The 25,519-nt window shown below is 35.1% G+C and overlaps 2 protein-coding genes across 2 annotated transcripts; both read left to right on the top strand.

Annotated features, from left to right (window-relative positions):
* The first annotated feature begins 1,625 nt into the window (after nt 1–1,625).
* Nucleotides 1,626–9,856, top strand: LOC129300035 (ubiquitin-conjugating enzyme E2-17 kDa). Its single transcript, XM_054938556.1, has 5 exons — nt 1,626–1,784; nt 1,973–2,077; nt 2,784–2,911; nt 9,035–9,139; nt 9,508–9,856. The coding sequence occupies exons 2-5, from the start codon at nt 2,008–2,010 to the stop codon at nt 9,649–9,651; spliced, it is 447 nt and encodes a 148-aa protein (XP_054794531.1). The 5' UTR covers nt 1,626–1,784; nt 1,973–2,007; the 3' UTR covers nt 9,652–9,856.
* Nucleotides 9,857–14,516: 4,660 nt separating this feature from the next.
* LOC129300036 (pathogenesis-related genes transcriptional activator PTI6-like) lies at nt 14,517–16,016 on the top strand. The gene is given in 3 exon segments (XM_054938557.1): nt 14,517–15,319; nt 15,322–15,460; nt 15,462–16,016. Coding segments are annotated over 3 exon segments (735 nt in total). The 5' UTR covers nt 14,517–14,907; the 3' UTR covers nt 15,646–16,016.
* The last annotated feature ends 9,503 nt before the right edge of the window (nt 16,017–25,519 follow it).

Here is a 25,519-nt window from a genome sequence, read left to right as displayed (position 1 = left end):
TCATTCTCCACAAGTCAAATACCACACATTCATCATCAATTACATACCAAATTAATAATTAATTGCATATGTAAAAATATGCACACTGTCCTCTGCAATTCAACATAATGTCTCACATTGCCACATTTGCTTCAAATGGTTCTCAGGCATCCAGATAATTTTTAAATGATTTAATTCAACTAGCAAATAATTAAAATACAGTTATACAAATAAAATTTTCTCCCAATTATCTCAAATCTTTACGAGATCAAAAGTTTATTCCTTAAAACACAAACTTTCAAAGCTTGCCAAATAGCTTGAATGGTGCCAAAACCATTTGTTTACAGTGAAATTACAAAGATGTTTATTAATATCCTTATTTGAGCAATTTCAACATTCAAATTCCACATTCTCTTTCTATCAAAATCATACACTCACTCTCAATCATACCCATTGGGTTTATTAAATTTTAATAATTCACATTATCATTAATAAGTCATTAAACTACTATCAATGGCTTTTCAACTCATTCAACTATTATATTTATTATCATTTTTTGGATATTATTGATTTTCAACAACCAACAACTCACAAAACCATTAGCGTGGGATTTAAATATTCCAAACAACTCTCATGATTAATGTTTTAGCCAATGGGTTTGGACTTATAGTTCATATAAATCCAAAATCATCATTCTAACTCAAACCCTAACTTCTTAACTAGAGAAAATGAAAGAAAAAAGGAGGAGGAAGTTAAACATACTTACCTTGGGTGGTGAAGAGCTCTAAAATACTTCCAAACCTCTGATGCCACAAGTCCTAATAGAGAAATCTAGTTGCTCCCCCCCTTGGAATTTGTTTGTTTCACATGTTTTATATTAGAAAAATTGGCTACATGTAGAGAGGCTCATTCTTGGTTGATTGACACACATGTGTTGTGGCGGATGAACCACATGTTGCGGTGTGTGACACAAAATCACTTCCTTCAAATTTTTTCCTTTTTTTCATATCTAGGTTACTTGACTTTACTTCTGACTCGTATTTAAGGTTGAAATTACAATTAATAATAATAATTAAATATGGTCACACACCACATTAATAAATTTAATTACTTTAATTAAGCTCAATTAATCAATTTTAAATTTTTAGAATGTTACATGACTCTTTCAACCCATAATTTTTTTAAAGTTCCCGGTACCTTTCCAACGTTAATAATTTTATGTTAAATGATTAGATTGCCCTTTGTTTAAAATAAAAATAACAGGTTAGTAAATTACTAAGTTAAATTAGCAAATGAATAATTAATGTTATTGATTGTTTGACAAATGAATGTAATTTATAAGTAATATTGATAAATTAATAAATAGAGTAAAAAATAATAATTAATGATTTTACAAAAAGAATTTAAATCTTTTTATCATGTAAATGTTTTTCATTTTTTTTAAATTGAATTAAAATTTTAATTTTTTTTATATTCACCTGAAATTAATTTTCTATTGCACTCCTAGCTGAAATTCTCCCTTGAAACTTCTTTGACGGTATTCTCTGTATCTAAATCAAAAAATAAAATATAAAATCATTTAAAAAAGGCAGTGCCAGAACGTTGCTCTCACGCTAACATGGAATGCGGATACTGATGAAAATTCTAGAAGCAATCTCTCCCTCCTCTTTCTCTCTCCCCCTCTGTGGCTTATAATCTTTTCCCTTCGGCTTCCCACCCTCAATTATTTCTTGGTTTTTCATTCTCTTGCAGTTTCATTTGCCATTTCTTCATCTCTGAGTTCCGCTGCTTCAATTCGACCCTAGGTAATCCTTCCTTATCGCTCTGTCTTTCTTATTCTTGATTCTGTGTTGTTATCGAAAGAGATTGTTGCCTGTTCCGTCGTTGTCAATTCGGCCCCAAGATATTTTGGTCTGCTGTTTATTTTATTGGGTTCTGGCCCCCACGATCTGATTGCTGATAGAGCGTCGCTGTTGGTATTTGTGGTTTCTAGGTTTCGTCTTTGAGGACTTTCACCTCAAGTTAACTATGGCATCGAAACGCATCTTGAAGGAGCTCAAGGATTTGCAGAAGGACCCTCCTACTTCATGCAGTGCGGGTGAGCTTCCTGATTCCCTTCATATATTTCTTTCAGGGTCTATTGATTTTCACGATTAACAGCTGCATCCGATAAATCATATTGCAAACCTTCGCTGCCAACAGCAGAAAAGTTTGCAGCTTCATTTTCAGCATTTCTTTAAACATAGATTCTAATTAAATGTATTTTAAGATTTCGTATTTTAAAGAAATCGATTGTTCTGACTTCTGTGTAACCGTTGACCAATTGACTCGGAATTTTTGGTCAGCAAAATTTTCATTTTATCTGCTGTTCTTTTATGCCAATTAGGAGTGAGTTGATGTCTCGGGTACCATTTAATTGGAGTTAAATATATTTGGAATTAAGTTAGAGAGCTGATCTATCGTACAACAAAATCCATAACGTAGTTTGATCCTTCATATGTTAGCATGTTTGAACATTGATTACCTTGGTTAAGTCTTGGTTACTTATTTGTTATTGACAATCTCTCTGCGGTTCGTTATATAAAATAGCATGGTGATTTGTATTACATGAGTGTTTAAGGGTAGTCTATAACATCCTTGGTGTATATGGTGCTCCAGACTATAAACTTTTCTTGTGAGATTTGAATTTACCCCTTATTATATTAGTTCATTTAGTTGCTTTTATTGAGTTAGTTGTAATCTGAAAGCGGTCTGCTTCTTTTAGTAAGTCCTGACGTCCAAAATTCTCTTATTATCCATGTTAGGTCCCGTGGCTGAGGACATGTTTCATTGGCAAGCAACAATTATGGGACCTTCAGATAGTCCATATGCCGGTGGTGTCTTCCTTGTCTCAATTCATTTTCCTCCTGACTATCCTTTCAAGCCACCGAAGGTAGTATTTCCTGAGCTGTTCCTTGTATTAGTCACTAGCATATTTGTTCTTCACATGCTGCTGTGATGAAGTCTGTTGATGATTGTTCAAACACAGAAAAGAATTTTGGTTTTTTTTCTCTGGGCATGCTCTCCTTGAAGTCATGTCCGAATACTCAGAAGTATGAACTGCTGCAAAATGCACCATGGGCCAAAGTTGTGTTGAAAACTTAAAAGCTGTGTTGGTTTAATTGAACTAGTCTTTGAATCTAATAAAGAACATCATTATGGGAATGTGGTTAATAGCTTTTCTGTTTTATTAACTCTGCAATTCAAAAATAATCATTTTGGTGAAAATTTGTCTGCTTATTTATTTTATATTTTCTTTGTAGAAACAGTTATCATTTTTTGATACTGCAATTAGCAAGTATATTTTGCTATAGCAAGTTTGTTATAAATTTGTAATTAGGATATAATTGATTAGTTAGTTAATATAGCCGTTGGGAAAAGTATAGCCGTTAAAGTATAGCCGTTGGGAAAAGCTTGGGAAGGGACGTCTATGTATAGGCTGATAATTGTATTTTGAGGTTTTATGAACGGAAGACGTATTATTCAGTGCAATCTCTATTTCTCAATCTCTCTCAACTTCTCCTCTTTAATCTCTCTTCTTTCCTGCTCTCTCTATCTTTCTGTTCTTCTCTCATTTCATTCCCGCTCCCTCCCCCAACTTTCTATCTTTCCAAATTATTCTTACCTATCAGTGGTATCAGAGCCAGGCGCTCCTCGGCCCCCTCTTCTATATCTCCAATTACGGTTCATGGTCAAGACGCGTAGCAGACACCAACAAAGCCGACCAGAGATGGAAGATTTCATGGTCAAGATCGAAGAAAACAATGGAAAGATTGACGCCTTGACCGAATTGGTTGATGGGCTTTCCCAACAGTTTCAGTCTTTAGTAAGGGACCGAGAGGCTGAAAGAGAAGGCCACCATCGAAACGGACAGATTGCTGAACGCCATCATGAGCATGAGGATTATAGACGCAAAGAGGGGTATGAACGAAGAGAATACCGGAGGCCCACGCAGTTCACGAAGATGGAGTTCCCAAAGTTTACTCGGGAAGACGTTCTCGGGTGGATTTTGAAATGTGAGCGATATTTTGAGCTTGATGAGATGCCAGAAGAAACCAAGATTAAGATAGCAAGCATGCATCTTGACCCAAGAGCCTTCCAATGGCATCAAGCTTATGAGAAATCATGGGAAGGAATTCGGCGACGTGGGAAGAATATATAGAAGAAGTGAAAGATCGTTTCGGACCTGTTCATGAGACGCCAATGAGCGATTTAGCTTGTCTGAAGCAACGAGGAGTTCTGGCCGAGTATCACGATGAGTTTGATATGCTTGCGTGTAAGCTGCGACTGCCAGAAGAGTATTTGGTGGACATGTACCTCTCGGATCTTCGAGAGGAATATGAGGGTCCAGTCCGCTTGTTCAAACCTCGGACCCTGAGGGAGGCTCGGAAACTCGCGAGAATGCAAGAAATCATATTCCAGAGACAGACCGAGAAGAAAAGCCAGAATAAAGGGGGAGGATACGTGGCCACCTTAGTTTCGGCCACCCAACCCTCAGCACCAGCCACACAAACCTTCCAGTCAAACACGTGGGGTTCATATAAAAAAGCACTAATGGGTAATGGGGCCCATACCAAAGCCAAGACGCCCTCTTTACCTCAGAAAAGTGTCTCGGTCAATCAAAAATTAGTCAACACTGTCCTGAAAATCCTTTCGGCGGACAAAGAAGCTGAACACAGAAGAAAAAACTTGTGCTTCTACTGTCATGAAAATTTTTCATGAGATCATAGATGCCCACAAAGGCAGAGATTACAGCTTCATTTTATTGAGGTTAATGATGTCCCAGAAGAAGTTACTCAGTTGGAAGAAGATGGTGAGGTTGAAGGGGAAGACACCCAACCTTTTATCTCGCTACACGCTATGGAAGGAGTTGATGATGGCTCTTCAATGAGGCTCATAGGGTATTTTGGCAAGAGACAGCTTGACAGTGGCAGCACCCATGACTTTTTGGACTTTAATGTGGCAAAAAGACTCGGGTGGCAAGCTGATGGAACGAAGGAGGTATGGGTAGAGGTGGCTGGAGGAAGAAGATTGAAGGTGCATGGAATTTGGGAGGGGTTCAAATGGAGAATGCAGGGTTTAGAATTTTCTTTTGATTTCATAATTCTTGAATTACATACCTATGATTTAATATTGGGGCTGAAATGGCTCAAAAGTATTAAAAATGCTTTTTGGGATTTTGAATCTCTAACCATGTTTTTTAAGCTTGAAGGAAAAATGTGTAAGCTTCAAGCTATGCCTTCCAATACCCTACGAGTAGTGCAACCAAAGAGAGTGGAAATTAAGGATTTTTCTATTAACCAAGTATTTTTGCTGCAATTAATTCCCAAGGGGCGTGAGAAGGTGGAAATCTTCTCAGTACAGACCTGTACGGAAATCACAGAGGCGATTAATTCCACATTGCAAGGGTTCCCTGACCTCTTTGAAGCACCCAAGGGGTTGCCACCGTTTCGTGAGGGACACGATCACTCTATTGTTCTTCAAGAAGGTACCAATCCCATAAACTTAAAGCCCTACAGATATCCCTTCGCCCAAAAGGATGTTATTGAAGGGTTAGTCAAGGAATTACTACACACGGGGGTAATACAAGAGTGTTCCAGCCCATTTTCTGCTCCAATTGTCTTAGTCAAAAAGAAGGATAGTACTTGGAGGATGTGTATAGATTATAGGGAATTAAATAAAAAGACAGTGAAAAATTAATATCCTATTCCCTTAGTAGAAGACCTCTTTGATGAGTTAAGTGTTGCAAAATGGTTTACAAAATTGGATTTGAGGGCTGGTTATCATCAAATCCGAATGGTGCCTCAAGATGTTTTAAAGACTGCTTTTAAGACACACAGTGAGCATTATGAATGGTTAGTTATGCCATTCGGTCTAACGAATGCACCAGCAACTTTCCAAGGGGCTATGAATAGTATATTCCGTCCTTATTTGAGGAAGTTTGTGTTAGTTTTTTTTGATGATATATTGATCTATAGCGCTAATCTTAATGATCATGTGCAGCACCTCAAGGAAGTGTTTTCTATTTTGAGACAGCATCAGTTCTTTATTAAAAAGAGCAAATGTTCTTTTGCAGCAAGTGAAGTCGAGTATTTGGGACATTTAATTGGTGGGGGGCAAGTCAGAACAGATCCCAAGAAAGTGCAAGCAGTGGCTGAATGGCCTGAACCCACAAATATCAAGCAATTAAGGGCTTTCTTGGGGCTGGCTGGATACTATAGAAGGTTTGTCAAGAGCTATGGGATTTTAGCTAAGCCACTAACTCTTTTTCTTAAGAAGAATGGATTTGAGTGGTCAAGGGTAGCTGCTGCAGCTTTTACTAAACTCAAGGAAGTCCTTATTTCTGCACCTGTACTCACTCTTCCAGATTTCTCGAAACAATTTGTAGTTGAAACTGATGCTTGTGGAGTAGGGGTAGGGGCTGTTCTAATGCAATCCGGTCAGCCAATTGCTTACTTTAGCAAGGGTTTGGCTGAAAGGCATCAAAAACTCTCGATATATGAAAAAGAATTGATGGCGGTGGTCTTGGCTGTGCTTTACTGGCATCAATATTTGGAAAGGAAAAGATTTATAATAAGGTCTGATCAGCAAAGCCTAAAATATCTGCTAGGGCAGAAGTTAAAAACCAGTTTTCAGATGTTTTGGGTTGCTAAATTAGCTGGTTTTGACTATGAGATTCAGTACAAAAAGGGGAATGAAAATTCTGTTGCAGATGCTCTCTCAAGAATACCAAAACAGCAAGTTATGCAGATGATTTTAGACACATCATCACCAGAGTTGCTTGAGAAGATAAAGGAAAGATGGGACGTGGATGCTGTTATTTCAGAAATCCGGAAGAAAACGCAAGAGAATGAGGGAATCTGGGGTCATTTTTCTTGGGATGGGAGCTTATTAAGAAGAAAAGGGAAGCTGGTAATAGGGTCTCATCCTCCTTTGAGGCAACAAATATTGGAATGGCTCCATGCAAGCCCACAAGGTGGTCATTCAGGAATTCAGGCTACATATCAGAGGGTTAAATCCTTATTTTGGTGGAAAAAAATGATAATTGACATTTCTGATTTTATTAAACAGTGTGATACATGTGCTAGGTGTAAATATGAGACTGTTGCTGCCCCTGGACGATTACAGTCTTTGCCTATTCCTAGTAAGGTATGGGAGAGTATCACTATGGATTTTATTGAAGGGCTCCCTAAATCCTTTGGCAAGGACACTATTTGGGTAGTAATTGACTGTATGAGTAAGTATGCACACTTTGTACCACTCACTCATCCCTTTTAAGCTTCCATATTAGCTCAAATTTTTATGGATCAAGTTTATAAATTACATGGGGCACCATCTGAAATTATTAGTGACCGTGACCCTTTATTTGTTAGCGGCTTTTGGAAAGAGTTTTTGCAGGTTTTGGGGGTAAAGCAACTTCTTTCCACTGCGTATCACGCTCAAACGGATGGGCAGTCTGAAGTGCTTAATCGTTGCTTGGAAACCTACCTTCGGTGTATGTGTTGGGAACAACCCAAGCAGTGGAGTAAGTGGCTGTCACAGGCAGAATGGTGGTATAATACCACTTTTCACACAGCAACTAAGGCTACTCCCTACGAACTTCTATATGGTCAGAAACCTCCTCTCCATTCTCCTTATTTACCTCATAATAGTGTGCTAGATGCTGTGGACAGGTCGTTTACAGCAAGGGAAGAGATGATAGCTGTTCTCAAACATCATCTCCATCGTGCTGCAAATATGATGAAGCAAAGGGCAGACTCACATAGATCTGATCGGGAATTTGCAGTGGGGCAATGGGTTTTCTTAAAGTTACAACCCTACAGGCAGCTTTCTGCAGTTTCTAGGAGTAACCAAAAATTAGCTCCTAGGTATTTTGGTCCTTACAAGGTGATTCAAAGAGTTGGAGCCGTGGCATACAAGTTAGAACTACCACCTGATTCTAGAATACATGCAACCTTTCATGTATCCCTATTGAAGCTATGTTCTGATCCTAAAGTCAAGCAGAGGCATCCACCTCTTGACTGGCCTGAAATACCTCCTGTTTTAGAACCTGAATGCATTTTGCAGAAAAGAGTTGGTCGGAAAAAGAGGAGGATAATTACTGAAATTTTAGTCAAGTGGAAGCAATTACCTGAGGAAGAAGCATCCTGGACAGCTTTGCATCAGTTTCAGCAGCAATTTCCTCAATTTGTTGTTACTGATCCTTGAGGGCAAGGATCTCTTTGGGGGGGGGGGGTATTGTTATAAATTTGTAATTAGGATATAATTGATTAGTTAGTTAATATAGCCGTTGGGAAAAGTATAGCCGTTAAAGTATAGCCGTTGGGAAAAGCTTGGGAAGGGACGTCTATATATAGGCTGATAATTGTTAATCTCTCTTCTTTCCTGCTCTCTCTATCTTTCTGTTCTTCTCTCATTTCATTCCCGCTCCCTCCCCCAACTTTCTATCTTTCCAAATTATTCTTACCTATCAAAGTTCTAGTTTTTCATTAGCTTCATGCAATACTGACTGGGAGAATTGATTTGTGCTGGCAGTTTTTTCTCTCTTTAATTATTGCTATACATGTAAAATATGCACCACTGTAGACATGATACTGTGGATGTTGTATAGATCTTTTCTTTTTGGGCTGCCCCACTTCACCCTCTCCAGTTCACAAGCATGCACACTTGAGATATCATTTAAAAGAGAACAGTTTTATAGAAAGTTGAGTTGCTGGAGTAAGACCATTGGTTTCTTTTAACTGGTAGTTGGGTGAGAGTTCAATCTTCTTTTCAGCTCAGTCTCCTCTTTTTTGGGTTCCCTGTATTCTTCCAGGTCTTTCTGCTTAGATCCATCTCTCTGCGGAATTATCCTGTTTGATTTTCTCTGTCATTTGGCATGCCAATAGATTTCATGAGACCCTGTGTTGAGGGGTTGCTTTATCTGGTCTTTCTGGAGCTGAAACTAGTGCCCCCCTCCCCCCTGATGATAGTCAAGTTTGTGGAACTGATGAAATTGGTTTACTAAATATTGCAGGTTGCATTTAGGACTAAGGTGTTTCACCCAAACATCAATAGCAATGGAAGTATATGTCTTGACATTCTTAAAGAACAGTGGAGCCCAGCACTTACAATTTCCAAGGTTTGATATTACGTGGTTCTCTTGAGTTTTGACTGAGTTTACTTCCCTCTAGGAGCAACAGATGGATTTAGAGTATAGGTGATATTTATACAGAAAGTAGACTAGATATCTGAGATTTTAGTTGTTCAAACAATGACGACATCTGATTTTTGTTGAGTTGAGCTATAGTTCTTGCCATCTTGATCAGGGTACTATATATGATATTGCAGAAATATAAATGATTTGAATGACTTAAATATTCCACTCAGTTTCCTTAAATGGGGCTTCATTCTTGTTTCCCAAGAGCCATTTCTTTGATAACTTGACGACACCTCTGCATGTATTGCTGTAATTCAATTGCAGAAAAAATTTATTTCCGTTATTTTCAGGTCCTTTTGTCAATATGCTCATTGTTGACGGACCCCAACCCTGATGACCCCCTTGTCCCCGAAATTGCTCACATGTACAAGACCGACAGAGCCAAGTATGAAGCTACTGCTCGCAGCTGGACACAGAAGTATGCCATGGGATGAACGGTCCTTCCTTCTCTCAACTGTTTGAATAAAAGTGGAAAAAAAAAAATATTATTTGCTTCTTATGTAACAGAATTAAAGATGTCTTGAATGGATGCTTTCTGTGTTTGTCCGTGGAACTTAAAATTGGTAATTGTTAAGGGTCCGCTGTTGTGAATATTCCTTTTGTATGACGTTGGTGATGTGAAGGTTATTGTTCCGTAAACTTTGTCGTGAACGATCTGCTTTTCGAAGTGTTACTCCTTGAGCCATGACAACGCAGTCATAGGTGGGTGTTGTCAACAGGCTCAAAACTTGGGTAGATTTAATTCGTAAATTGGAGGGAGGGACGAAATAAGCTGTGAATTTTACAGGTCAGTAATATTTTTAAATAGAAAATAGTGTTTTTTATTTGAGATGTTAACAAATACAACGGGCTATTGCGAGGGCTCTGTTTGATTAAGTCGCACCACGAGGTTGGTTCAACATTCTTAGGTGTTTTATGATGCTATAAAGTGTTATTTATTTATTTGTTGTTAAATTAATTATACTTCCTATATATGTTATTTTCGTGTAAGGTACAGGGCAGGATTTCTTTTTTCTGTTTTAGAAGCGTGAGTAGATTTAAGGGTCTTTAAGAGTTGGGGAGGGAAAGGAAATCTGGTGAAGGAAAAGATTATGGTGATGGCTAAAGGATGCCTCGACCATCGGCCAAATCGCTCTGCAACATTGTCAACAGCAACAATCAAAAATAATCATCAAGAACCCAGAGATTTGGAAAAATGCTGGAAGATGGGTAATTTTACTGTCGAATGAGAACCTAGATCTGGAAGATGTCGAGTGGAGCTGTGTGGGTGGAAGATTCTAGAGATGCACTCATATTGCAGCGACGCGATTGCTTGTGTTGGTGTGTGGAGGGATTTTAGTTCCAGATGCGAGATCAAGGGGATGGTGAGGAAGACATGGCTTCCAAATCTGGTGATGATTAGAGCTACATATGGCTGCTGCTTTCAACTCCCGACTCTTGTCCTCTCCACGGCGTCTCTGGTAACCAATGGTGGTGCTTGGTGCCATCGTTTCTGTTGGGGTGGTGCTTGCTGTTAGGGATGGAGGAAGGGTAATGATGGGGAAGAATGAAGATGATGTGAGAAGGCAAATGGAATTTGGACCCCATAGAATTTGAGATGGAATCCAATTCCAGCAAATTCTGGTGGAAATTGTTTCCGCATTTTAATCTAGTTTTAACTAATCAAACATGTGAAACTTTCATTTCAAATTTGATATCCATTTACACCCTTCTAAATCCATCATGCCAAAAGGCTCTTGGGGAAAGTTGAAGAATAAGTTGGTATTGGATTTGTCAAAAGAGGGACGGTTCCAAAAATTGATTAAAAACCTGTTGCAGCGCTCCTTTTATTGAGGGTGAAAGATCAAGGTTACAAAGTTTGCGGATGTGAACGTTGGTGTGGCAAGTAGTTGTTGCCCTGATGTGAATCTTATGAAATGCCGCACATTTATTGTGTTGGCAAGAAGTTTATAGGGAGACGTGGGAATGAATAAGGAAGCATAGTTGTGGGGATTCCAAGAGAGTTGATATTGAAGCATTATTGTGAGTGAGAAAGCTCGGCCACAGGAAGATGCTCATAATTGTCATTCTTGGAAGATGAAAGCTGCCTTCCAAAAACGATTGGCATGTTTTGTGTGTGCTCCTTCTCGGAAAGCGATCACTGCCTTCTCTCAACGCTAATACCTCTCCCCTGTTATGAAACTCTCGTTAATTTTCTCAATATCGTTCCAATTTTATCAGATGTCTGTGAAAGGATGATGGCAATTTTCGCTTGAATGAAAAAGTAAATGCCACAAATGGTGGTGCATTATTTCTGTTAAAAATATAAGATATTTTTTAAAAGGTTAAATATTTAAATATATAAAATATTTTTAATCTTTCAAGGTGTGATAATTTTTTAAAGTGTTCTTATTAAATAAATTACTTGATATTTTTATCCTATTAAATAGGGGTGAATAGAAAAAGATATTATTAATTTAAAAATAAATAACTATTTTATTAAAGATAAAATTTGATTAAAAATATTTTATAATTTTAAATATAAAAAATAAGATTGTTAAATTTATTTAATAAAATTTATTAATACATTAGGTTTTATTCAAAAATAAGGAGTATTATATAATATCCTATTTAATAAATTTAACAAAGCAAAGCGAGACTGCAAGTACATGCAGGGGTATGTTGGAGCAGATGATATTTCTGACAAATAATAATGAAAATAAGAGCACCGTGGTTTTGAGTGTTCAGAATTGACTATTTGCCTCATTCAAATAAGCACTAAATTATTTCAAAATTGGTTTAGATCCTAAAAGAAATAAGTTTTTACTGTTTGTCGTGAATGTCACTGTTATTCTTGAAGTATTTGTTTAAAAAAGTAATTTGCTTACATTATTTCATGTATTAATTTACTGAATGTATTATATTATACTTGGAAACCCATGCTGCGCTTATATCTTAAAATTAAAATAATTTATGATTTTTGATTTCGATGCATATGCAAACCAATTCTGTGATTAACTCAAGATTTGAAAAAAAAATAATAATTTACAGTATTATTTGAAATAGGAGTGGATAAATTATATGAAGTAGATTATTGAGGAAAGATAGGAATTGTGGATATCCACGCAGAGGACAATTATAAATAGTGCGTAGCTGTTTGAATTGAATATCTCGCGGGGATGGAGGGAAGGCAGCTATTTAGTTTGGTCATGGTTGCTACTTGCTAGCTACGCAATCCAATCAGCGGCTGTTTGCATCGGCAAAGAACGAAAGCCGTCTACATCCAATCGTACCATTTCCACAACCCCAAAGCTTTTTAGCTATCCCCACTGAACTGCCTCTCCCCAGTTTTTTTCAGACCTGATGGAAGTTACACCATTAATATTCATTAATTTCTTGGAAGCTGATATTTAGACAACACTAATGTACCAATTAAACCAAGCATACCGTCGTATTCCTATGGCGTGCCTCTCCCAGATTTGTTAGACTTAATAAAATTTTTACTGAAAGATGTACTGGGGAGTCTAATTGCTGCATCTGCGTATTCTGTTTGATTTGGAGTTTGATGTCACGTTTGATCCGATTTAACTTCCCAGCTTTCTCCAGAGGTGCAATTCTGCACAAGCATTGATTCCCCTCCCAAATCTCAGCCTCTCATAGTAGGCATTTTCAACAATGGATTAGACTCCCTAGTTCTCGTCCCACAGTAAAACCCTCCTCGCAACACTGGTATTAAAAGGTCCGGCATTTGACCGCTCTCAGCAATTATTGTGTCTCACCTTATTGACCATGTTGGTTGGGACGTACTTGGTGAAAATACAACCCCCAAAAGCTGTCACTCGTGGCTTCCAGCCCCTCCTCCCCCGCAAATCCTCCCATCAGCACCAACCACTTGGGCTGCTTCATTCCTTCACTTCCCAGTTTCTTCATTTTTAATATGGGCATCGCAGGGACAGCACTGACCAGTGCATTAGGATTCTAGTATAAGCAACAATAAACACGCACCTGAGGTCATGAAGGTCGTATTCACGGTCTATATTTTTTATTTCAAAAGTTAAGGTAATCAAATGAACTTAATTTTAGCGCTCATGAGAGGACTGTTGAGAATAATAAAACAGGGGGGATGAGAGAAAGATAAACAGGAGGTGTCACTATCTGAAAATTGGAGTCTTCATGCCCCTTAACTGAGATAAGAGGACACGTGCTTGACTCGCCGGGTAGATCTTTCCCTTTGCTTCTCCCTCAAGACATGCCATATGTATACTTTAAGCAACAACTCTTTGTGACACTGCTTCCATTTTTTTTTTTTAAATTTTTCCTGTGCAGCGGTATTAAATACTACTAATAAATTATATGAAAGAGGTGTTAATTTTTTAATTATTCTCGCGCGTGAGGAACCACTGCAACGTGTTCTCGCAAAATCCCACCATCTCGCAAAACAACAAGTGAGAATGTTTGGATAATATTTTTCTAAACCTGATGTTAATAATTGAAAATGTTTGAATAACTTTTCAGAATTAATTATAAAAATGGAAAATAGAAAATGTTCAGATATTAAAATCGATTCTTAAATGAAGAAAAAAATAACTTCTTCAAAATAGAGTTTCACAGATGAAATGAATTTTTATAAAGTTATAGTTTATTTCCAAAACTGATTTTAAATGGAATCTAAACTCTAAAGAGGTTTTATTGGTGGTGTCAAAAGAGAGCAATTTCAAGTATTAGTCCATTGAACCGGTATTGTTGGCCCTGGTTAATTTTCAACGTTGGTGAGTGACAGTAATCAGTAAGAGATTGAATGAGTAAATAGGAGCAGTTGAGAATAATCAAAAGAGAAGAAAGAGGGTTGGACACGTCAGCAAGAGGCAGCTGGAAGCCTTGAAGCTGCGTCTGCGCTACTCTCGAGAGCGACGCGAACACGCACACAGTCACGCCCCCCCGCTCCACTCCCAAATCTCCTACTCCCTCAACTCAACACTATCACCATCTTTTTTTAATTATTTTTTTAATATTATAATTGGGTGGCGGATTTAAGTATTTAATTTTAAAATGAGCGTGTCAAAATTGAAGGTTACTAGCCTTGTAACAGTGTTTGATTCCAAGAGGAGAAGCCTGAGGTTCATGAGTGAGGTTGTTGGGTTGAAAGCAAGAGGTGTGTGGAGTGTGTAGAATTGTGTTTCAACTTTGAATTAAAAAGCTCCTAATTTCTTGGTCTTCCAACGAGAACCGTGTCCCTTCCTTCATGCTTATATATATGTGCCCTTCGTGTTCGACTTGTTGCTCTTCGCGTCACCCCCCACTCACTCACTCCTCCCTCCCCTCCTCTCCCGCCAAAACCACCCACCTTCGTCTTCCCTTCTTCCCTTTAATCGTGACGTCTCAGTTCCATCGTATCTAGCCCTTCTCTGATTCTTCTCTCTCTCCTCCTCCAGCCTGTGTTATCTCTAACAGAGCATAAAGCCGTCTCCTTTTTCTTCGGATTACCACCTCCTGATTCCTCCCTATCCCTTTTGGTTCCTCTCTCCTCATACAGGTTATCCAAAATTCTTAATTCTTCCATGCTGCCAGCACCAAGCATCATCACTCCTCACATTTCTTCTTCCAAACAACAACCTTAGCAGCACAGGGGAAGCGAAACAGTCCTTTCCCTCTCCACACCTCGCTCTCGTCATGTCCCTGCGCTCTAAGCCATCCGAGAGTCTCCCAGAAACATGCACACCTCCGCCACCAGAAGAAAAACGCGTCCAAGGCTCCTCAGAATCATACTCACTGATCCCGACGCCACCGGTTCTGACTCCGATTCTTCCGCCGATGAAAGCCCGCACGCGTCTTCGAGAGTCAAGCGCCACATCACGCAGATCACCCTCCACTTACCGTCCCCAAATCCTCCTCCTTCCCCCGCTCCCCCCGGCTCCCCTGCCAAATCCAACCCGACCCGGTTCAGAAGACCCGCTGGCGCTTCCTCCTCGCTCCGCCACAGGAGGTTCAGGGGCGTTCGCCAGAGGCCGTGGGGTCGGTGGGCTGCCGAGATCCGGGATCCGAACCGAAGGAAACGGGTCTGGCTTGGGACGTTCGACACGGCGGAGGAGGCCGCCTCGGAGTACGACAGGGCAGCGCTAAAGCTAAGGGTCCTCACGCGGTTACCAACTTCCCTAACTCTATCATTGTAGAGGATAAGGCGACGCCGATCGCCGCCGCGGATGAAAGTATTGGCACAGAAGGAACGGTATCGTACTCTGAATCGGCGGCGTCGCCCACGTCTGTGCCCCTACGATGGCGATTCGTCGGCGTTCAACGATTTCCGTTACGGCGGAGTGGATGCGTTCGGATTCGACATAGACGTGCCGCTGACCCTGCCGGACGCGAACGTGATGCTGTCGAGTCAACCGTTTGGAAAAGAGGAGTTCGGCGAGTTTGACCTCGACGACTTCTTGACGTGGCCCAACTAAATTTTTTGGGGCTTCTTCGTCTTTTTGAAAAAAGTCAGGGACTGTGTCGTAATTCCATTCGGCTTCTCGCGATTAAAAGTTTTGTCGTGGTGTTTGATTTGGCGGAGCGCGAAGCAGGAGATTTTTCCCAGCTGAAGCGGCGGTAAAGTTTTGATTCGTATTTTGTAATCATCAGTTTGATAATTAAAACAACTAAATTAAATTAAAATTAAATCAAAGGAATTGGAAAATCAATGATGTCCTTGAATATGAAGCGTATAAATTATAAGCGTTGAATTATTTATTATGTGATGTCGAAAATTTTGGTGTTTGTAAAATTATGCAACTTTGCTGTACTTCGTTTGTTTAAAAATGAACAAATATTTATGAAATTGTAGTAAATTATATGCATTTGGATTCTTAATTTTATAAATCGAATAAAATATCAAACACAAGTAAAAAGACACGTGGTTGAGAGTTAGCTACGTGGCTTAGAACTATAAGTCAACTGTATATAAGCCTCCCGTGGGATTTTTCTATTTCCCGGTGCTTTGCGTTCTTATCCAGCATTCTCCTTTCCTTTAATCATTCTTTATCTTTTTATGCATTAATTAAATGAAATGACTTCAATAAATTTTGTTTGTGATTACATGAAAAATTCGTGGCTCTATCTATATCTTGTTATGGTGCATAGATATACTATAGAACATACAGATGCATTCATACATAAATTCTTGTAAGATTCATTGTCAGCATTATTTGTTTATTTGACCAAATATTCGTGATTCTCTACATATGTTAAAACTACTTAATATTTTGTATTTTTTTTAAGTTAAATAAAATATATATTTAATTGTATTCTTTAAAGCTTATTATTTTCTTATAGATGAATTTAATGGTGAAATAATTCATAAAATATTTCTCTTTTCATTAAAGAAGCGAGTCTCATGATAAGATTCCTCAGTGGGATCTACTGCTATGGGCTACACTACTACTTGTTGGCATGCCGGCAAACGCGCTTAATGGAATTTTAGCGAAAATTTACATGACATCAGAAGAGTCAATGCGAACCTTTTTTTAAATTTCCTGCATCAGCATCTCGTGAGCTAAAAGAAATTTAGAGCCACCAAAATTTTATTAATGGATGCTATTTAAATATGAGAAAAATAATACTATATCATTGAAGGTGGACAAATAATATTTTATCCAAATTTTGTGATCGAAGGTGGATCAAATAGGGTGCGAGAAAAAATATTTTATCATTGGAAAATAATTAATTTTTTTTGCCACCTGGTTTTGGGGAGGCCAGCAACAATTATTTAATATTAACACATTGACAGTGAAGGAAAGGATATGATCAAAATAAGTGTCTGAGTGAGTGCCACATACAAGCATAAAAAATGCAATTTGAAATATGTGTTCAAAAATCATCGGGATCCAATCTTTGATATAGTGTGCGACAAAAGGATGGACTACGACGTTTTATATTTTGTAGCGCAATATTTGATCACCTAAGAAGGAGAAGAAAAATCAATGTTACATCATCGTACAATTTTCGTGATATTACAGGATTTTGTTTTTTTCCCTTTCCATCCCTGCCATTACCCAAGCTGGGAGAAATGAAAAGCACAGTTTTACCCGAACGTGAAATTAATTATGTTAAGGCCACTGTGCTTCTCTGAATATCAATTTCAATTACCCTATAAATGACTTCCTTTCGTTGCCCGTTTCATTTTTATCGAGTCGATCACGGTTGTGTGGCCTGTGAAATTGCACTTGGTAAATATATTTTAGTGTTAAATTGACAAATTATCCTTTTGTTTTTGGGCCGACAAGTGCTAATATTGAAATTTTCTGTCTCCCCTAAAACAAATAAAATTAGTGTTATATTGTCTTGCGAAAATTATCATCAACCTCACATGTATGCTTCTAATGCAATGTGACGTGTTACGTCTGGTTTTATCTTCAATGCATACTCGTCAAATCGAAAGCAACATTTAAGCTTTGTAATAATAAAATATCGCAATCCGTTGTTAATAAAATATCCATCACCCATATTACAAAAAAAAATCCTCAACCACTAATGGTTTTTTAATTAAAGGAGTCAAAAAGATACACATGGTGTTTCTTATTATTGTTGTTATATGCATCCTTAAATCAGATTTGATCACTATAAAACTCAATCGAAGGTACATCTCTTGAAAGGATTTTCTTAACTTGCACACGAATTTGAGCAGAATGCGTCGTACTTAAATACTAATATAATTTAGGAAAGATTAATAGAATGAAAAAGAATTGCAAAAGGGGGTCTAGGTTAAGATATCTCAATCTGGAGAAGGAGATTGGGCCAGGTTAGCAGGATTATGTGAGATCATGCTTGTTATGGCAAGTGGAAGATATTTAGGGTGTGCTGTCTTTTAAAAAGCCTAAAGTTGTAAAAATTGTGTGAATCTTAGATGAGATGATGCCTTAAATCTTGCTCATCAGACATTGGTAGGCCACTGTTTCAAGACATGGGCAACAGTAGGCCCCCGGTCCGCAAATAGGTGGCTGCTTCTCCAACAATAATTTTGTTGGGTGGGCCCCACTACCCCCGTTATTATTATAGCCTTTCAAATGCCCTTGTGCCCCCTCAACTAACAAAGTGGTTACCGGCGGCTCATGCCGCTCCACAGTTCAAATACGTAAAAGGTCACGCCATTGAAAAATATAAAATATTTTTTAAAACATTAAATATTAAAAAAATATAATTTATCTTTAGCATTTTAAAAATGATTAATGTATTTTTTAAAAGTATTCATAATAAATAAATTTATTTAATTTTATTTTAAAGTAAAACACTCTATATAAAGTAAATAGAAAAAAATTATTAGTTTAAAAATAATTAAATATTTTATTGAGAGGCGAGATTCAATCATAAAAATTTACATTTTTTTAATAAAAAATATTAATCCGTTTAATATTATCAATTACTTTCTCTGGTCCTATTTAAAAGGTAGAGGAAGGATTTTTTTTTTGTCCTATTTATAAATCATCTCATTAAATTTTATCGTAAATTTTTCATTTGACCTCCATTAAATATTTGCAAGAGAAATATATTATTAAAATATATATATTAAATAGAGATAAATTTAATAAATTATTAAATTTTTAAATAGAATTATTAGGTTTTAAGATTTTTTTAATTTCAATAAAATATGTTAAAATGTCTTATAAATGAGATTAGAGAAATATTTCTTAAAGTATTATGTTAAAGAATATAATTTATTTTAGCAAGTCTTTTAAAACATAATTAATAAAATTTTCTAACCAAAAAATTATTAAATAAGAGTTACTTTTTGTCTTTTAGGTTGTGTTTAGGCTTTACTTGCTTTCCTTTTAGTTGCATTGTACTCCCTTCATTAAAAATATACAAGGTATCTTTAATTAATTTCACTTTCAATAAAATAGCTATGTGTTTTTTCATTAATCCTATTTTTTTATATTTAACCTTCTTTAATAAAGTATTTTACTTTAAAATAAATATATAAATAATTTATTTCATAAAAACAATTTTTTTAAAAAATAATGATTATATTTTAAAAGATTATAAATACTTTATATTTTTTATGGAGGGGATATAATTTACTTGCTTGTATGATATTAGTGTGTACTCTTTTAATACCAATAAAATAGACTATTTTTCTGTGCAAGGAGTAAGGGCAAACATGTAAATGTAATTATACTGAACGGAGGAAGTGATGGCCCTCAAATCTCAATAGTTGCAACTCTTGTCTTGTCTATCTGTTCAGCTAGTTGGTTCTGGCTCCGTTGAATAGAGATAATTTTATTCTATATAAGTTTTAGATTCATGACTTATGATGAAAAATTATATTTGGACAATTATCATCAATTTAGAACGGGGCAGGCTTTTCAGATAAAGTGAAATCAATTTCAGCCATTATGATGGAGGCTCTTGGTCCCGTGCCCTCTTACCTGCTAAGATTTTAGTGCAGACAAGGTGATCTTTGAGAGTGACTTTCAAATGCTTATCTCTTGTATTACTAAGGGTCAACATGAGACTGTTAATTGGATGAGTAGAGGAATCATTCATAAAATGTGTGTGTTACTGTGTCGCATAATCACACTCAAAAATTATTTGTCACTAATGATATGTGCAACTATCTGATCTACCGGTGCCCTGTGTTGGATTAAATTATTTTAAGATGGCATACCCAATTGAGTAGAATTATTTTTAGAGACACATGCATATATTGTTTTTATGTTGTGAATAACAGAGAGAATATGTATATTAATAATCATTTTTCACAATCTTCTGTCTCCCCATTTCGCGTGTGTGAATAAAAAGTTTGTGGCATGTCCCTATCGGGTTGAGCGATTGTATTTACGCACCGCTTTTGTAAGGATGATTTGCTATGCGTGCCTGTGTTTTGTTGACCAAAAAAAACCGGGGGGGGGGGGGGTGTTTTCTCATGGCGGGTTGTGTATATTTATACTTATAAAAATGCTTTTCTGTATTAATCATGCTATGCTCTGTGTTTATCATAAGTCTTTGCTAGATTCTGTACAAGTTTTATAAGCTTTCCATCAAGTACGATGTTCATTATATTGGTTACAAATGGCTTGTTTTCACGCAACAAAATCTTATTATTTAATCAACTTATAAAATAAGAAAAATTAATCATTTAACCCCTGTGATTTTGACCTAATTATAACTCAATCTCTAAAACTTGACTTGTTATAACTCAATTTCTGAAATTTTAACTTGATTATAAATCAATCCTTAAACGTTACCTCTTACAATTTAGTTTCTGAAATTTCAACTTTTTAAAAATAGTTCCTATATTAAAAAATAAAATTATCAAAATTAAAAATATTTTAAAATTTATTACTGATATCTTAAATTACTAACTATTTTAATATTTATAAATATTAAACGTTTAAAATATTTTTAGTTTTTATAATTTTATTTTTTTTTAAATATAGAGATCAATATTTAAGAAATTGAAATTTAAAGACTAAATTATAAGAGGTAAAGTTTAGGGACTGATTTACAATTGAGTTAAAACTTTAAAAATTAAGTTATAATTTGTCAAAATTTAAAAATTGAGCCGAAAACAAAACTATAAAAATTAAATAATTAATTTTTTATAAAAAAATATAGAGAGAAAAGGAAAAGGAGTCTAACAATTTACATACATTAAACGGGCGTTCGTATGAATTATCGATATGGTGAGTCCCACGAGTCACAAGTCACAAGCTCACGTAAGAATTGAAGTGGGGGAAATAGATGAAAAAGATGTGCAGCCGCCTTTACCCAAGAAAAAAAAAAAGAATATATAGCCGCCTGACTTCCCACTATCACCAATTTAATTATTTAAAATTCAAAATATCTCATATATTTAATTAACGTGTAATCAATATCATTGGCACCAAATCCTCAATGTGCGGAATAGAGATTACCTGGTTGATTTCTATCTGACAATTTTCGGACCAATAACAACTTCTTCCCGCCGTTATTAATTACTCCTCTGATTTTATTTACAAAGTATTGTTAACCTATTTTATTAAAATTAAAAAAATTAAAACTTATCATTATATTTAAAAATTTAATAATTTTTTAATTTTATTTCTGTTAAAAATATATATACTTTAATAATATACTTTCTCTTTTCAATATTTAATTGAGGTTAGATGAAAAAATTTACAATAAAATTTAATGAGATAACTTATAAATAATATAAAAAAATTATCTCTGCTCTATAAATAACAGGAGAAAGTATAGAGTATTTCTAGAAAATAATTTTGATTTTTAATATAAATCACTTGAAATAGTATTAATTAATTATTTTTAAAATTATATTTACTTAAACTTATTAATTACAAGAGAAAATGCGATGCTGATTGTTTTCTTTAAATAAAAATAAAATTAATAACCTAATGCTTCTAGTCAATTCTGATGAAGTGATTAAAAGTGTTTTACAATATAAATTACATGAAATATATCCTTCATTGCACCTTTTTTTTTTTTTAATTAACGTGGACAATTTGTTTGAGACATAGTTTTTGAAGGCTAATTGCTGGGCTAATAACAGGATTCAAATTTCTCTATATCACACTGTAGATGCGAGAAGCTCGCACTATTTTCTTGCAGTGTGTTTTGATAAGAATTAAACCTCTCAAATATTCATTTATAATATACTCCCTTTGCTAAAAAATATAAAATAATTTTAACTAAATATCATCTCCAATAAAATAGTTACCTACTTTTAAACTAATTTTATCTTTTTATATTTATCCCTATTATATAACTGTATAATAAATATAAAGTCACTATCAATAGAGGCACTTTTAAAAAAGATAATAATTACACTTCAAAAGATTAAAATATTTTTTATTTTTTAACATCCAATTCCTTAAAAAATATCTTATAGTTTTAAATGGAGAAAGTATATATATATATATATATATAGTTAAAAAGGATAATAGCAAGGTCGTTGGTGATTAATAGTCATAATTAAATGTAACTTACGGTGGTCAAATGTAGAGAGCTTTAAAATTTAAAGAGAAATGAAAACAGTTCCAATATGTTTATTTAAAAAAATGAAAATAATTTCAAAAATATTTAAATTCAAAATATTGATCCAAACAATTTTTTTAGAAAACGAACAATAATTATAAAAATAAAGTATGTCCTTAATCAATGTGGATTATATGTTTGGGTTGCCAAAGCAAGACAACGATGCTGCCTCGTTTGGCACTTTTTGTATGGGTGGGGATTCATTATAGGATTAGCATAACGATCCAAAAAAATTCACGCACACTAGTCAGATTAGGGTGGCTGTTTTTGGTTCTTGTCACCATCGTCCAAATCTCCCAAATAAACTCATCACCAACTTTTTATTCGTGTTTATATCCTATTCACAATGGTCTTTTCATTAGTGCTCAATCTCTTGTATCCTTCCCCCTCGAGTGTGTTGTGCCAAATGTAGATATATCATTTTTTAAAGTGAACGCGTGTCACTGTTAATTTCTGGGTACTTCTTAGACAATATCACAAAACATTTTTGTCTCTGAATATAACATAACAGCAAATGTCTGTCTAAAAAATGTATTATGAAATAGACTTAAGTTTATAATTATTTATTCAAAATCAATCAATTAAATCAGGAATATTTTGAATATATATTTTGGTTTCAATGAATTTTTTTATATTTTATAAAATAAAAATGAAATTTTATAATTTAAGAATGTATATAAAATAATGAATATATATACTATGACAGCCTAGAATTTATGGTTACTATCTTGCTATATTTAATTTAATGCCCACACTCAATTTAATGTTGTGTGTATTGCTTTTGTTGATTCCTTTTTCTGTAAATCATGAGTGAAAACCAACAAGACTCGGCCCTTCAATCTTGTAAAGAACCTTTTTGGGATAAGGGGGTCGGGAAAGATTTGTTTGTTCACGATTCTTTTTTATATTCTGCAACTGATTCGATGCATTATTCAGCAACTAAATAGGCCCCAAAATGAGGCCTGACTTTGTGACATTATTACCACATTTCTTATGCGTCTCTAACCTTTTTTTTTTTTTTTCCTATTTCTTCTTTTAAGGCCGGACCGAATCTCTCTGATTCAATTATAAGATTTCTCATTGATGCCTTTCAGTTTCGAGATTTTGGTGAAAGAATAAATTTATACGCATTTTTTAATTTTTTATTTGATTTTTAATTACCCGTATAAAACAAAAACATGGTTCAGACGTATTAGCATACATGGTTCTAATCTATCATATTATTGTTATAAGTTCATACTTGCATCTTACGTTAATTGAAATACTTGATGGCTTGATGCATAGTTACCGTGAGATATATATTTTATTTTAAGAAGAAGATGATAACACCTTAATTTCTTTTTTTTTTCCCAATAGCCCTTTGGAATGCCAAGTATTGGGACGAATTAACTTGTTTTATGATCTTATAAAAAAGTAATATTGAGTTAGTGTGGAAAGGACGTTTGCAATATACTTTTTTCCGAGCCCCAATACAAGTTATTGCTAATTAATTAATTTATACCTCTAAAAGATTGGTTAAAATTTTAATAATTTTTATAAAAAATTTCACATTTTTCCAATGATTGCATGTTATTCAAAACATCATTAATTATTCAATAAAGTAATGGTATAATTGAAATATATATAATATACATACACACACACACATATACATACATACACATAACACTTATCCAACCCCTATATATTTGGGATAGAGCAAGCTTATAAAAAATTATCATATTTTAGTTCAGAAAAAGTACTGCTAGTATAAAATTAGAATTAATAAGAGGTATACATGGCGAAACCCCACAAGTTCACCATCAAGATTTTAAGTCAACACATGCTTACAATTAACATAATATGATTATTGATTTTCAGATAAGATCATAGGAAAATAAAATTTCAAAACGGACGAGAAACCAATCGCAACAAAAACTGAAAAAAAAAAAAAGACTGACAAAGAATTAGTTTTAAAAAATATTCCAAAAAACTCTTTCAAGAACCAATGACAATAGTTTTGAAGAAAAATAAATATACACAAAACTTTATACACTCTCCATTATACAATACAATGCATTTTTAACTACAACACACGTCTAATAAATTAATTAATTATTTTTGAACTAATATTATTTTATGTTTATCTTGATTTAACAAGGTATCTTGCTTAAAGGAAAGAATTAGATGATTTATTTATTAAGAATATTTTAAGAAAAAACTCATTAATCACATATTAAAAACTAAAAATACTTTATCTTTTATCATTAATCACATATCAAGTGAAGGAATGTGCTCGAAAAACAACACATATATATACACTGAAAGGAGGTTGCAAGCCGAGAAGACAAGTGAGAGAAGGCAATGAAGGGACAAGTAAAAAGAGGAAGGACATACCATTAATGTAGTGACCATAAAGTGGCACATGTTATTCTCATCATCATCATCATCACTCACTCCCTCCTCCGTGTTTTCCCCAAACCCCACTCACTGTTCCTTTCTTAAAAAAAAAAAAATCATACCTTCAATCAATGTTAAAAAAATTTTAATTGTAATAGTCAGTTATGTTAATAGTAATACCACCACCTCCTTCTTTTAAAAGAAATCTTGAATTCAAACCCAACGCTGACACGTTTGTGTGGGTGTGGGTGCGTGTGTCTCTTTTTTTAAGGAAGAGCTATGTTAAAAGTAAAATTTTATTAAAATTAAAATTTTACCTTTATTTTTAATATTTATTCAATCCTCTTTCTGTTCTTGTTCTGCATTAATAAAGTTTCGTTAGATATACTCGTGCTCTGCTTTGTCTAAAATGAAGGTGATATAATTATGTTTGGAATGAGGTTAAAAATTTGAAAGATTTAATAATTCTTTTTAAGTTAATTATTTTTGAAAAAATTAAATAGCATCTCGGAAAAGTGAATTCATTTAAAAAAAAAAAAACTATTTCCCTGGATTGAAATGGAGATGATCATTCTAAACCAGGCAATTAGTCCCACAGTGTGCTGGAAAATGTTCACGTTTTCGAGTAGCCGTAAATTAAATAATTGTTTTGCCGATATGATGGAGTCAGTCTTACTGTTATATGAGAAACGAGCATATATACGTCTCCCTGCAAATGAAGATTGAAGAACACGGTGACCCACCTGGTTCCCACTTGAGTGGACAGCTGGGTTTTTGTTTTGTTTTGATGAAAGCTGGGTAATAATTTAATGGGGAAGAAATCTTCACGGGATCTAGCGTGGTAGCACTGTGGGCCTTGGAATCTTGTTTAAGTGAAAAAAGAAAACGCTATAGAATTCAATGACGTTGAATACAACCAAGAGGAGTGCGATTTGA

Source organism: Prosopis cineraria, unplaced genomic scaffold (assembly GCF_029017545.1).
Source record: "Prosopis cineraria cultivar Desert tree isolate PC_DT_omini unplaced genomic scaffold, ASM2901754v1 PC1401, whole genome shotgun sequence".
NCBI lineage: Eukaryota > Viridiplantae > Streptophyta > Magnoliopsida > Fabales > Fabaceae > Prosopis > Prosopis cineraria.
The sequence above is the reverse complement of the archived record's forward strand: the minus strand, read 5'-3'. Positions and strand labels throughout refer to the sequence as shown.